Source organism: Gossypium hirsutum, chromosome A11, assembly GCF_007990345.1.
Source record: "Gossypium hirsutum isolate 1008001.06 chromosome A11, Gossypium_hirsutum_v2.1, whole genome shotgun sequence".
Classification (NCBI taxonomy): domain Eukaryota; kingdom Viridiplantae; phylum Streptophyta; class Magnoliopsida; order Malvales; family Malvaceae; genus Gossypium; species Gossypium hirsutum.
Window position 1 is genome coordinate 15,421,253 of NC_053434.1, and position 15,420 is coordinate 15,436,672.

At 35.7% G+C, this 15,420-nt stretch overlaps 1 protein-coding gene across 1 annotated transcript; it reads left to right on the forward strand.

Moving 5' to 3' along the window:
• Window positions 1–2,457: 2,457 nt before the first annotated feature.
• Window positions 2,458–5,340, forward strand: LOC107923394 (probable inorganic phosphate transporter 1-7). The gene is made up of 2 exons (XM_016853601.2): window positions 2,458–2,659; window positions 3,539–5,340. Exon 2 carries the CDS (start codon window positions 3,573–3,575, stop codon window positions 5,172–5,174), a length of 1,602 nt encoding a protein of 533 aa, XP_016709090.2. The 5' UTR covers window positions 2,458–2,659; window positions 3,539–3,572; the 3' UTR covers window positions 5,175–5,340.
• Window positions 5,341–15,420: the final 10,080 nt, after the last annotated feature.

The window sequence follows — 15,420 nt, forward strand, 5'->3', positions numbered from 1 at the left end:
ATACCTCACCAATAATTTCAGATCTAATTACTCCTCCGAAAGTAACACAATGGCATGCATCAGATCTTTTTTTTATCAAATTCTGGTAGACACAGGCCTATTTTGATCTAGAATGGTGACGAGTTGAGTCGGATCTGGCTTTTTTTGACCGGATTATTTGATCGATCAAATAGAATAAGTTGCTTATGAAACAACCACAGTTGTCCCTCCATAACTGTCTCCAAATCTTCTTCTAAATCAAAAACAATTAGGAAGAGATTCTGCCCTGCCAACTGGATCTTAAATCTTTTCCTTGTCTTCCAAATACTTTTCATCTGTGCCTTAAAGCTCTCTGGATTGTATGATTTTTTTGTCCATATTGAACATATGAAGGTAGATTTATCGAACTTTTAACTGATAATTGAATAAGCTCTTCCGCCAACAATAAGATCTCGTCGCTACTCCCTCTGTCATCACCACCACTCTCTTCCATCCCAAGCTACAACAGGTACTGTTTTCTTTAAGATTCTATGGAAAGCACTCTTGGTTTTCAGAGAGAAACCTGGCAGCTATTTCCTTATAATTGTAATTTTATGTTGTGTGTGTGACAATTATTAAATATTAGATATTTAGTTTGATGTTAATTTGGAAACATTAAATAAATCTTAAATTTTAGGAGATTAAATTAATTAATTTCAATATTATAGTAACAAATTGGCTAACAGTATCAGGGGATAAAAAAATTTCAACAATTTATTTAATTGATTTTCATGTTTTGGAATTTACATTTTTAATACTGAAAAAAATTTAAGAACTTTCTAAATGGGGTAAACAAGTAAAATATGAGAAATATTTAATGCATTACTTTAGCTTCTATAGCTTTTTCCTTTTAATCCTTAATTTTTTTTACTCGAATCAAGACTTAAAAAACAGATTTTTTCAATGACTAAAATGAAACTGACCTAAAAATTAAATAACCAAAATGAAAGTATAAACATGATTGTGGACATGATTTGATTAACATTTAAATGACTAAAATAAAACCCTAAAAAATTTTATACAATCATACCACACAATTATAGCACTTATAATCACACGATCATACTGCACCTGATCTCTCTACATAAATTAATATTATTCATACACACACAAATTAATAATTCGATTTATGTTCGGATATTTCACAATTTTGTTAACGGGAGAGCTAAAATGGGGCAGGTTTTCAATTATATTTTATATGCTACGAGTTCTCGCATAAATTTTTTTGTTGGCTGACCCTACTTTTAAATATGAATAGACGAGGAAATCATCAGTGGTATAAATCTCTTAGAACCCATCACATTTCCAAACTAGAGATGTAAAGCCCTCAAATTAATATGGTTTTTCATAATGCTTTAGATTTTTCCTATTTAATGGTATCTTAAGAAACTGATTAGTTAAAGTTGTTAAATGATTTGTTTACTTCACTCTCTTCTTTATCCTTTCTTGATTGAAATATCTTAGGATCAGTTCACTTCTACTCAATGCAACTCTGATTGTAGGTGCTTGTCCATGGAGCACACAGACAAAGTCGATGAGCTAGCCAAGAAGCCAGGTTTGAAGCTACGCATTAATGGGGCTCGCATTTTCAATGCAAAAGCTTTGCCACTAAAAATATCTAAACAATCTATGAAACCTATGCTCAAACTCAAGTCTTTTTTTTTTTAAGGCTAGAAGACTCGGGAAAACCTTAGGTGGTGGGATGAGGTAGGTTGGCTTCATCAGTTCTGCCGCTTTTGTCACTTGGAAAGAGCACAAGAAAGCAAACGTGTTAATACATAAACTATTATTATATACAAACATATCGGTTTGGAAGAACAAACATTACTTTTCTATGGTGCTTTTGATCGATGAACTGACATTAAGTTCATCAATTTGATGTTAGTTTTGTGCCAAATTACAAGTCAGAAAATCAAGATAATCATTTTTCTTCACCTTTTTTCATGATTTTTTCTTTGTTGCTTAGAGGTAAAAGATATATGAAGATCCTGTTAAATATCAGCTTTGTTAGAGATTGTAATTAATCTTATCATTTTTTGTTGTCAAGAAGTCATAATCTAATTAGTTTAGGCTTGTTGAACTATTTCGGACAAGTTCTTCACTACTAATGAAGTATCCAGTCTTTTACCTTTTATATCATAATAATACTCTTATAAGTTGTAATACTTGGAAAGTTTTTCGTTTTAAGGTAACAAAGACAGCCAAGAAAACTACCATTTTACGATTATACTAGTGGTGTTTCATTTTTTGCTTTCTTGATTTAGAGCTTAAAATAATAAAACAGTAACGAAAATGGGGGGTAAGAGTTAGTTTAGTGGACAAAAACGATGGTCCAATTCCAAACTAAAAAGAAGGTAGCGGCTTTAGAGGGAGGTTGAGTTGAATGAATGGAATATGAATATATATATCAGAAAAATATGTGGGTGCGGAATGTACCAATTGCCATCTCGAATATTGGGATCCCCTTCCGTTTATTATAAGGAAGCATGCACTTACACTTCCTAATTCCATTCCAATTACTATTCCCTTTTTTCCCTCCTTTATCAATTCTTCCTTTCCTTGTTTTTTCCAGACTTATATATACACAAAATATCTCAAACTCTCATCTTTCAGGCTTTTACTTCCGTTTAAAGTATCACAGGTCAGTTTCAGAAACTTGAGCTTACAGGCTTTACTCTCTCTCCCCATATAATAAGATTTGTTCATGCATGCAAATGGGGTTCCATTTTGGTAATGACGACAAGAAACAACTTTTTTGATGTCTAGGTTTATTTTATATAGACTATATGATTTCTTTTCTTTTTTCTGATTCAATTTGTTAAATGGGAGATTATAAATCATGCAAAAAAAATGCTAATGTTAAAGAGAAGTGCTATGATACCGTAAGTATTAAAATACTCATCTGACATACATGATCTTTAAATAAAAATGAAAATAGTAATATTGGATACGTGCCATATTTGTCATATCAAAGTTGAGTACCAGCTGGTTGATTTTTGCTCTAAAAATTGAATCACTTTGATTATTTATGGATAGGTTCAAAGTAATATACAGTATCCACATATTAGCCTCAATTCCCGGATCTGTTAGCAAATCTTTTAAAAATATAATAATATCACGTTAATTTCATTTTTCTTTTACAGTTTAATAGGTATAACAAAATTTTCTCCCTTTAATAATAATAAAATTAATAAAAGGGTACTGTCAAAGATGATAATTAAAATGCTTGCTGAAAACTGATGGATTGTCTGTTTCCAGATGTCATCTCCAATTATGTTATATACATAACATCAATAGTGAAGACATTCTCTCTGTTGCTAATTTTAGACATTGTAAGAAAGGAAATTTAAAAAAAAAAAAGCCAATGAAATTAATTTTCAAGAGTTAAATATAGAAATAAGTTGTTGTCACTCCCTCCTTCGGCTGCACTTGAATATTTTCCCAGTTCCATCTGTTTTATTGTCTTTGATTTGGATGTCACTCGTAACCCTTTCGAGCTTTTTCTTTTACATCTTTGTAGAGGAAGAAGGAGCAGATAGATAAAGAAGGTAGCCATGGTAGTAGGAAACAAATTACAGGTGCTTGACGCGCTTGATGTAGCCAAAACACAATGGTACCACTTCACTGCTATCATTATAGCTGGGATGGGCTTCTTCACTGATGCATATGATCTCTTCTGCATATCTCTCGTTACCAAATTGCTTGGCCGCATATACTACCATGTTGATGGCGCTAAGAGCCCCGGATCATTGCCCCCCAATGTATCGGCAGCCGTTACTGGTGTAGCGTTCTGCGGAACGCTAGCAGGCCAGCTCTTTTTCGGTTGGCTTGGTGACAAGCTAGGCCGAAAGAAGGTCTACGGTATGACTCTCATGCTCATGGTCATATGCTCTATAGCATCAGGTCTATCTTTTAGCAGTAACCCTAAAGCAGTGATGGCAACCCTTTGCTTCTTCCGGTTCTGGCTCGGCTTTGGCATCGGTGGTGATTATCCACTTTCCGCCACCATCATGTCCGAATATGCCAACAAAAAGACTCGCGGAGCTTTCATTGCGGCAGTGTTTGCGATGCAAGGATTCGGAATTTTAGGAGGTGGCATCTTTGCTATTATTATATCCGCTGCATTCATGGCCTCGTTTCACGCGCCACCCTACGAGGTCGATCCTGTGGGCTCTACTGTTCCAGAAGCAGACTATGTTTGGCGTATTGTTTTGATGTTTGGAGCACTCCCAGCGGCGCTTACCTACTACTGGAGGCTGAAGATGCCAGAAACCGCTCGTTACACCGCCCTTGTTGCTAAGAACGCTAAGCAAGCTGCATCTGACATGTCAAAAGTTTTGCAGATGGACATTGAGGCGGAGCCCCAGAAGATTGAGCAAGAGAAAATCCGATATGGCTTGTTTTCCAAGGAGTTTGCTAAACGCCATGGACTTCACCTGCTTGGGACAACCACCACTTGGTTCTTGCTTGACATTGCATTCTACAGCCAAAACTTGTTCCAAAAGGATATTTTTAGCGCCATTGGCTGGATTCCATCTGCCAAGACCATGAATGCCCTTGAAGAAGTTTACAAAATTGCAAGGGCACAAACACTGATTGCTCTTTGCAGCACCGTTCCAGGCTACTGGTTCACAGTGGCTTTCATTGATATTATGGGAAGATTTGCCATCCAATTGATGGGCTTCTTCTTCATGACGGTGTTCATGTTTGCACTGGCCATCCCTTACGACCACTGGATTCATAAGGACAACCGAATTGGCTTCGTTGTTATGTACTCATTGACCTTCTTCTTCGCGAATTTCGGACCCAATGCTACAACATTTGTGGTACCGGCTGAGATTTTCCCTGCAAGGTTGAGGTCCACTTGCCATGGTATATCAGCAGCTGCAGGAAAGCTTGGTGCTATGGTTGGTGCATTTGGATTCTTGTATTTGGCGCAGAATAAGGATAAGGCCAAGGCAGATGCAGGGTACCCTGCTGGTATTGGAGTCAAGAATTCACTTATAGTATTAGGTGTAATCAATGCATTGGGCTTCCTCTTCACTTTCTTGGTGCCTGAATCGAAAGGGAAATCTTTAGAAGAGATGTCAGGCGAGAACGAAGATAATGGAGAGGGAGAAGCCGGGGCATCGTCATCATCATCATCTAATCACTAATGTCAGTTTCCAGTTGCCTAAAGTTAGACTGGTGGTAGAAGCTCTCTAAAACTCTTTAGTTGGCTCCTACGTTTACTTATGTCAGTTTTCTATTTTCAAACTATTTTTCTTTCACGTGGACGTTATTTCTAATAATAGAGAACTCTATGACCGCCTTTTTCGTTTATCAACAAAATCAAAACTGAACCAACAAATCTAGTCCAGGACAGTTTTTCACAGTCTCACTTGTCAAAGACTTCTAGAGAGTATGACTCTGTGAACTATGGGAGACATTATTGCTTCCTTTGTTTCGAAGTTTATAGCTGTTTAAGATAACTCAGCATTTTTCATGGTTTTCCAAAAGCATAGTTTCTGTGTTGGAGACTGGAAGATGCATTATAGTCATTTTCTGTAGAAATTTGAGTATAATATAACTTTGCAGCAATATTTCATGATTCGAGCCTTGACTAAGAACTCTTAGTGTCTCAAGGGCTGCAAATTTTTTTATCATTATTATGACTAATTTAGTAGCCCAATGTGCCCGACCCACTAAACCAAAAACAATAAATCAAATAAATAATAATAATAACAAGTTCAGTCCAATTTTTTCAAGCCCAAAATACTAAAAACCTAGCTGAAAGTTTTACAGGCCTAAAACCTAAACTAATGAAAAAAGGTACAGAAACTCTAGATGCGTCGCAGCTCCCTCCTCGATCACATCGCCTATGCCTTGTCTCAAGGCCTGACACCTTGCTGTCGTCGTTGCATCAAAATAGCAGGACTCATCCTCTGTTGACTCGCCATGGCCTATAAAAAAGAGCAAAGAATGAAAATAGAGCAGGAAAGGCAAGAACGAAAGCAGAAACAGTGGAAAAATCTAATGTGTTATTCGGCTATAAAAGCCCCAACCAATGTAATATTTAAACATGAAAAATATATATAAAAAAATACAGAGAATAATTAATCATATTTTCAAGAGATTATTTGTTTCTTTATTTTTTATTTTTATTTTTTAGGCATAAAAATACAAAAAAAAAAAGAAAACTTACCAGTACGTTTCGAATCCCATCGCAGCAAGTGGAGGAGGTCATCATTCCCGATGATAAACAATTCTCTTCGGTAAAACGGAAGAGAAACCGAAGGGATTCTTTTGGGTTTTTCTCTTTTTGGTCGAGTTTTTGCGAAAATAGCCCTAGATCCGGGCTTTACGCGTCGAAGTGCTTAGGGTTTTTGGTGAACTCTGGCAGTGTTTGATGACCGAACCTAGTGACTTTGAGAGAAAGAGGACAGAGCTTTTAGAGTTTTTTTTTAAACAAGGTTAAAATGAAAATTTTGAAAATTTTTTATTTAAATAGCAGTTGTGAAACGACGTCGTTTCACTTAGGCTCTTTAACGCCAAAACGGCATTGTTTTGGGGGTTAACTCGAGACCCGACCCGCGCGGCTGGTATCTGCATGTTTTCTAGCGCCTGGAATTATTTGTGCGGTCGGTCCTTCCGCTTTTGTGCCCATTTTCAATTTAATCCTGTTCTTTTTTTTAATTTATCCTGTGATTTTTGCATTGTTTCATTTTAGTCTATATTGGAGCTGTGCGTTTTGACAGACAGGGAATATTTTCCCTTTTGGTCCCTCTTTTTTATTTGTGCATTACGATTAGGTCCTTCACCTTATTTTAATTCCCGATTACTCCCCTAAAATTTTGTTTGGCTTTCAATTTCAGTCCTTATTTTATTTTATTTTTTTAAATACTTTTGTATTTTTATATTTTATTATTTAAATTTCTGCTTTTAAGTTCACTTTAATCTATTTTATTTCAACCTTTCCACAAAATTTTTATTTTATTTATTTATTTATTATTATTTATTCTTCTTTTTACATTAAAAAAATAGATTATTCATACTCTTTTTTAAATTTTGCGTGATTATTATTGTTGTTATTAGTTTAATTCTAATGTTTTTGTTGTTATGGTTGTTTTATTATTTCTTTTATTATTTCTAATATCTTCATGTTATGTTTATTTATCTTTTTTAAATTGTGCATTTTCCATTTTCATTTTTATTTTAAGTTACTTTATTTGTCTTATTATTGAGATTTGATTGTTAATATTATTATCATTATTATAATCAATTCATGTCACATTAATTTTTACCAAATACATAACAAGAAAATTGTCAAAATTAAGGCAATGTTTCATATTTGGAAGATTCGAGAAATCGTACCCTGACTTACAGGGTTTTGATTTTCTCGTTGAACTCGAAAATCGACTATTCTTTCAAAATTAAAATATATAAGAGTTCAAATAAAAAATAAAAGCAAACTTATTCTCTAGGATTCAAAGTGTCGTATCTTTACTTACGGGATGTGACATTTCATTGCCTCAAGATGAGAGGGTCTTAAACTTACTTTTCGATTTTTTCAAGCAATTTTTAGGTAAAATTAATATTAGTCCAAAGAGGGATCGTATTTTAAATTATTTCCAAGTTTTCAATTTTCGACACTAAGACATCAAGTAATTAACTACGTACCAATTTTAGGCGTCACGAGGGTGCTAATCCTTCCTCGTGCGTAACTGACTCCCGAACCCGTTTTCTAGATTTTTGTAGACCGAAAAATATTGTTTTAATAAATTAAACTTTTTATTAAAAAGATCAAGTTTCAGGTGATCCAATCACACCTCATATAAAAAGGATTGGTGGTGACTCCTATTTTCGTTTTTAAAATAAAAGTCGACCTTTCAAAAAAGGGTTTCGACAGCTTGGCGACTCCACTGGGGAAAAATAAGAGAGTTAAGCCGTGAGTTGATTATTTCTTGTCTTCTTATCAAAAATTGATATTTTGGTTTAAATTTATAATCATTTCATTGCATTTCATTTTTATGGTCTGCATCATTTTGATATATTTGCTTTATTGGTCCGAGTCCTTGTATATATTTGACATATTGTATTTCATAACCGGTTGGTTATACCCTTTTAAGTGGGAGTGAGAAACTATTCCTTCGTGAGGTCTTCACCTCCGTATAGGATATTGGATCACTTTCAGAATACATCCGTACCTATGTCTTCATGGCAGTTAAACAAGAGCTAAGAGTGAGATTCCTTTAGTTGCGTACTCGAGAGTATTAGTGACATAACGGCTCACAATAGAATTTCTAGTTTAAAAGACCGAAGGCTAAACAAACAACTTCTTATTGGACTTGACCTACGGACTATGAAAACTTTCTCTTTTACGCGATCGGAAGACTCTTAAGAATTTCATCTCCGAATAGCCATAGGGAAATGTATTCCCCTGAACTGAACTCAGTCCGTATAATGGGTGAGGATAAAGGAATTTGCCGGTTCAGGTACCCTTACTTTAGAACCAAACCGCATATAGTGAACCCTAAGAGCCTACCCTAGGTAGAACCGCACCGAACCCCTAGTGGTCAACCAAATAGATGCTTTATTTGTTATTTCTTGCTTACTTTAGCTTTGTATAAAATGTATTGACTTGTTTTGTTTTGCATTAACTGCGATTGCATGACATTTTCATCATAAAAAAGGTGTTGATTCACTTTCAGTTACTAAATAGAGAGTTTGGCATGGAGAACAGATTTCTTAATAAAGTAGGAGATAATGCGGCTGTCCAAATATGGCCTGAGAAAATGCAATTAGAAAAATGTGATAGTCTGACGGAAGAGTACATATTAGAATTGTGGGACTTCAGTCGTATCAGTGTTACCCAAAACAATCTCCAAGAATTGAAAGAGATATGGGTCCAATAGGATGATGAAATCAAATAGCTATTTTACTGTAATTATGGTAATTTGCCCTATCTACTCGATATCAAAATGGACAAGTATTTGTTTTGAGCTATGGCTCAATTTTGGAACCCTGCCTACAGCTGCTTTACTTTTGAAAAAGTGGATTTAGTACCAATTGTAGAAGAATACACGACCCACTTCGTTCCCCAAAAATTTGACCCGACAAGGTTTATTCCAAAACCGCCAATGTCTCGACTTTCCTAAAAAAACTAGTGAACATCATGGGGATGAGTAAGCAATGGGTTGCAGCCCAGATCAAGCAAAAGGGAGATGGAAAATGCATCCCTTGGAATAGTTTGCGATATTTGATATTGGCACACTTAGATATGAAGAAAAGGGTCGATGTCTTCGCTTTGAGCATTTATGGGCTAGTTGTTTTCCCTAAAGCACTAGGGCATGTGGACGAGGTAGTTTTAGATTTTTTTGACAGACTTGATAAAAGGGTCACGCCCGTCCTTGCAATTTTGGCCGAAACATTCAGATCTTTGAATGCATATCGAAGAGCGGGTGAAGAAAGGTTCATCGGATGTACGCAACTATTGCTAGCTTGGTTTCACAACCACTTCTGGAAAGTAGAAAAAGTTTCTTATCGAGTATTCTCCGAGAACTACTCTTCATTAAAAGAATTAATGGCTACACCGAGGCAGGACGACATTTCAGAGGAGAATGGATGACGATCCTCTAGAATCTCTAGGACAAGGATGTCAAATGGAGAACCCCTTAGATGATCCCTTATGAGATTCTGTACCGGTGTGGGGACTTTGACTGGGTTCCTCTACTTGAGATTTGGGGAGTTGTCAGATATGCTTATTTGCTCGTATTGAGACAGTATAGATCGAGGCAGTTCATACCAGCAACGCAAGGGTTGGCTCAGTACGAGTTTTCGTATAAGGGTGATAACTACAAGAAAAAGTTTCGAGAAATGTCTAACGCTTGGAACCAAACCCCCCGAATGAAAATATTTGCTGCAGGCCTGATGACGACCCCCGAATATAATGGGTGACGGGGTAAAAGAATCAATGACAACATCTCTGGGCCAAGTCAAGAAGGCGCTCGACCAATGGAGGAATACCTACAAGTGATTTCATATGAGCTAGAGATCATAAAGCAAGATTTTGAAAAAAGGAATTTAGAGCTAAGAAATAGGATAGAGCAATTGGAAGAGGAAAAGATGCAATCAGGACTAGACGTAGACGTTCAGAACCTAGAGGCCAATAAGTTGAGAAAAAGAAAGAACAAGTCTGAGGAAGATCTGGACAGTTTAAAAACAGATTACAAGAAGTTGCGCTTATCAATGAGGATTGCTGGGCTGGGAATAAATCAGAACAATGGTGGCAAGAGATCAAAGAAGAAAAAAATAAGGTCGATCAATGAGAAAATAAATTCCAAGATGCCCAAGTTCGAGAAAATGCTCTAGAAATAGGCGTATTGGAATGCCAAAATGAAAAGGTCAAATTAAAAGCTAGGGTAGCAGAACTAGAAAAGTCACTTCATCAGTATCGTAGTCGCAACTCTACACTTCAGATGAAAGCGAGCTTGAACAAGATTGAAGAGCTAAAAAGGAAAATAGAAGAGCTTAAGACCGCATTACAAAATTGTGAACTCCGAGTTGAACTCCTTGAAGTAAACAATGAGCATTAGAAAGAGCACCTCCACCATTCTTAAGGTCAGGTCAAGGATAGGGACCATATCATGGGTGAAGCTGTGGCTCAAATACGAGAGGTGGCTGATCATTTGCAAACCCTAGCAGTTTAGGCTAACGTGCTAAGCTTGAAGTATGAATTAGAATCAGATCGAGGTCAAGAGTTAGCTTGGCTTCTTCAAAAGGTTAAGGCTTTGAGCATTAGGGCAAATCCATATATGTAATCTGTTTTATGTAAAGAAATTTGTTTTCTAGTAAAGTTATTTTAACAGAATTAAATCAGAGCCAGACTCTTTTTGCATTCATTTCATGCATTTGCATTACGTTGCATCATATGTATTAAATTTCACAAAAAGAGTCTAATTAAACGAAATCATTTTAGTTAATCTAGAAACCAATAAGAGTCAACCAACCGAACATCGTTACAGTACTCGTACCGAAACCAAAGTAATGAATCAAAGATTGGAAAGGCTAGAACAGATTCAAGAAGAGATACAAGACCAGTTGCAAGCGCAATTGCAAGAACAGTTAGCAAAAGTACAATAGGATATAAGGGATCAGATACTGGAATCCCACAAAAGTATAATAAGCCAATTGACGCGGTGGATGGCTGGAGAACTCGAAAAAGGGAAGAACACCGTGGTCAACTCAGAGGATGATAATGAGGACCCCACTTACCCCCAGGTTTTACCCCGATAAATGCCTAGGCACAATTAGAGGCATACCCACGAAGGGTATCCGTCACAATCAGACCCCAACAGTATTAAACCGGTACCTCAGTGCCGATGAACTATCAAACAGGCTCAGGTTCCAATCCGGTGGATAACCTAACCAATCTCGTTGTTCCTGATCTAGATGATATGGCAGAAATGGAAAAAGCAAGAGTGGAAATGCCAAAGCAACTTGAGGATCGATGCAGATGGCTAGAAGAAAAATTCAGAGCGATAGAAAATTCTGACTACCATTGCGAAGTTGATGCTAAGGTTTGAGTTTGGTCCTCGATTCAATGCTCCCAGCGAATTTCAAAACTCCAGAGTTTGAAAAGTATAATGGGACTATTTGTCCTGAAGCTTACATCACTATGTTTTATATAAGGATGACAGGATACGTCAATAATGATCAACTGTTAATCTACTGCTTTCAGGACAGTCTGATCGGGTCAGCAGCTAAATGGTACGACCAACTGAGTCGTGCCAAAATCAGTTCATGAAAAGACATGGCACAAGCCTTTATGAAGCCATATAGTCATGTGATGAACATAACGCTCGGCAAAATCACGTTTCAAAATATGAAAAATGAAGCAAAGTGAGAGCTTTAGGCAATATGCCCAAAGATGGAGAGAGATGACAATGCAAGTCAAACCACTTCTTTTGGAAAAAGAAACCACAATACTTTTCATCAATATTTTAAAAGCCTCGTTCATCAATTATATGTTGAGAAGCACTACTAAGAGCTTCTCGGATATAGTGATGTCCGGTGAAATGATTGAAAACGCAATGAGAAGTGGTAAGATAGATACGGAGGAAAGTGCCAAAAGATCGGCCCCAAGGAAGGAGGAACATAAAGTGAATAACACGAGCCTATATAATAAAGAGTATTCCAAACCAATCGCTATAGACTTGCCAGGACAGTAACTACTAGCCATCAGGGTTCCCCAAGGCAAGAATCCAACCCGAGTCCAAATACAGAAAGGCTCTAGTTCACACCTATCCCGATGACATATATGGAGCTATATTAGAGTCTGTTTGATGCACATGTGGTATCTCTTTTCTACCTGAAACTTATGCAACCTCCGTTCTCCAAATAGTACAACTCAAATGCTCAATGGGAGTACTACGTGGGAATCACAGGATACTCAATCGAGAATTGCACCGCGTTTAAAAAGTTGATTGAAAGGTTCATCAAGATGGGCATTACAAAGTTTGATGATCTATAGGGACCTAATGTGGCAAGAATTCCATTACCTAGTCATTTTGATAAAGGGGTAAATTCGATAATCGAAAGTGGAGGAAAGAGAACCAAGATGAACATAGCAGAACTGAAAACCCCACTGAAATGGGTTTGAAAGAAAATGGTAGAGGGAAGATTAATCAAACAGGATTTAGAAGAGAGACCTGAAGGGATGAGGAAGAGAACCAAGAGTACATTGAGTTCAGGACCCTAGTACAAAATTTGATGGATAATAAGGATATTGAATTTTATGAGTAGGTTAAGAGCTCAGAAGAAGAAGATATATGCGCATCAGAGGAAAGATCGGCGAAGAAGGTTCATAAGGTCAACCACCTAGTGGTCATTATTTCAGGACCAATAAGCAATGAAGCTGGAGTACAAATTGCACCAAGGGTCATGATCCAAAAACCTGTAGCCTTTCCCTACAAGGACAACAAGAGGGTTTCTTGGAATTATGACTGCAACGTGACAATCCCGGGAGAAGAGAACCCAATTAGCGCTTCAGAAGAAAGTCAATATGTGAGTTTCTACACGCGCAGTAGAAGGTACTATGATCCATCAAATCTAGGAGCTGAGCCTGTAAAAAGAAAAGCCTTGGTGGTTGAATAAAAGAAAGAAAAGATGGCAGACCTGAATCACAAGTTAATAAGCCGGTAATTGAGAAAGAGGCTAAAGAATTCTTGAAATTCTTAAAGCATAGTGAGTATAGCATTGTAGAACAGCTGTACAAACAACCAGCTCGCATATCAGTGCTAGTTTTACTTTTAAGTTCGAAGACACATCGTAGCACGTTGATGAAAGTGCTAAATGAAACTTTAGTTGCTAACGGCATCTCTATAAACAAGCTAGACCGTCGGGTTAATAATATAAGTGCCGACAACTTCATCTTTTTTAATGATGACGAAATACCGCTAGCAGGCATGGGATCTACAAAGACTCTGCACATTACCACCTGCTGCAAAGGATATACATTACCAGGGGTGTTAATTGATAATGGATCTACACTAAATTTCTTGCCCTTATCCATGCTGAATAGGTCGCATGTGGATAGCTCTCATATGAAGACGTGTCAGAACATAGTGAGAGCATTCAATGGTACCGAAAGGAGGGTGATGGGAAGGATTAAGATACCCCTTTTGATTGGTCCAAACACGTATGAAGTAGATTTTCTAGTGATGGACATCAAGCCTTCTTATAATTACTTGCTGGGAAGGCCTTAGATTCACTCAGCTCAAGCAGTGTCGTCATCACTGCACCAAAAGCTAAAGTTGGTAACTGAGGGTCGATTGGTAATGATAAAAGCGGAAGAAGACATTATTGCATCCGTAACCAGTGACGTGCCATATATTGGGGTAGATGATGAAGCGATAGAATATTCCTTTCGATCACTGAAATTTGTGAATGTAACCTTCATTGTCGAGGGGAACAAAATCCCGATGCCCAAAATCTCTAAAACTACAAGGATGAGCTGGCAACTAACAGTTGGGAAAGGAGCCTTGCGTGGGCGAGAACTTGGAAAATACCTACAAGAAAACATAAAGATACCCATGCTCATTGTAATGGCCCATTTTCAGTAAAATCGGAATAGTGGTTTCGTGACCACAAATCCAATTTAGAAAGAAAATTTATTTTAATATTGTGGCATAGTCTATATTACGATAGGAATACTGCATGAAAATTTTGATAGGAAAATTTTATTGATTATATAGTTAAATTGATAAAAAGAGAAAAAAATGCATTCTCGAGACTCCGTTCCGATAAATCGGATTCGTAAATATTTATTATAAATATTTACGAAGCTAGTTGTGTGTCTAATTAGGTTTTGATTAGGTGAATTCGACTTAATTAGAAATAATTAGGAAAAAGGATTAGATTGAAATAAGTGTGAAAGTTTAATTATAGATTAAAGAAAATAGAAAGGACTAAATAGGCAAATATGCCATTATTATTAAATGAGGCGGTTTAATGTTGAAAGAAAAAAAATCTAAGATATTTTTAATATAAAAATATATATTATATATTATATTAATTTAATATTTAAGTATTAATATATAATATATCATATTATTATATTATATATAATATAATATATAAAACATAAGTAAATAAAGAAACATAATAGAAAGAAGAAACAATAAAACAGAATAGCAGGGACAGGGACGAAATAGAGAAAAAGGGAGAAAGAAAAAGAAAAAAAAGAAAATTTGGGATTTCAAAGGTTCAAATTCAATTTGGTAAGTCAATTTAATTCATTTTCTTGTAATTATTGAATTTTTATGATCCTAGAACAAAATACTATTAGGTATATATTGAAATTTTGAGAGTTAGTAGATTTTTTTATATAGTTATTGTTGAATTTATGGATAAATTAGAGATTGAACTTATGAAAAATTCAAATTAGAATTGAGAAAAAAGATTGAATTGTGAAATAGATTGCAATAAGGAGTAAATTATAAGAAGTTTGAAATTGGGGTTTATTAGTGAAAATTTGGGAGTTAAACTAAGTTATAAGTAGAATTTAACTAAAAATAAAGCATAGATTGTAATAGAAATGGAAATAATTTTAGTTATGGAATAAATTGAAATGTAAGTTAATGTAAGAAATGATGAATTTATTATATCATACATGTTTATTTTTTTTAATAGCATAGGAAAGTCATTTAATTATTTTTCTCTAACATATAAATGTTATATGTTTTATATGAAATTGAAGAGAAAGAAAAGAAAGGAGAGGACCTAATTGAAGAAAAAGGAAAAGAGAAGGCTAAGGAGTGAAGGAAGACATCATCTCAATCTTTTTGTTGTAAGTACTACAAGATTTTTTTTAAATTAATTTTATTTAGATGTTTATATTGTAGTATAGAATTATTTAGAAAT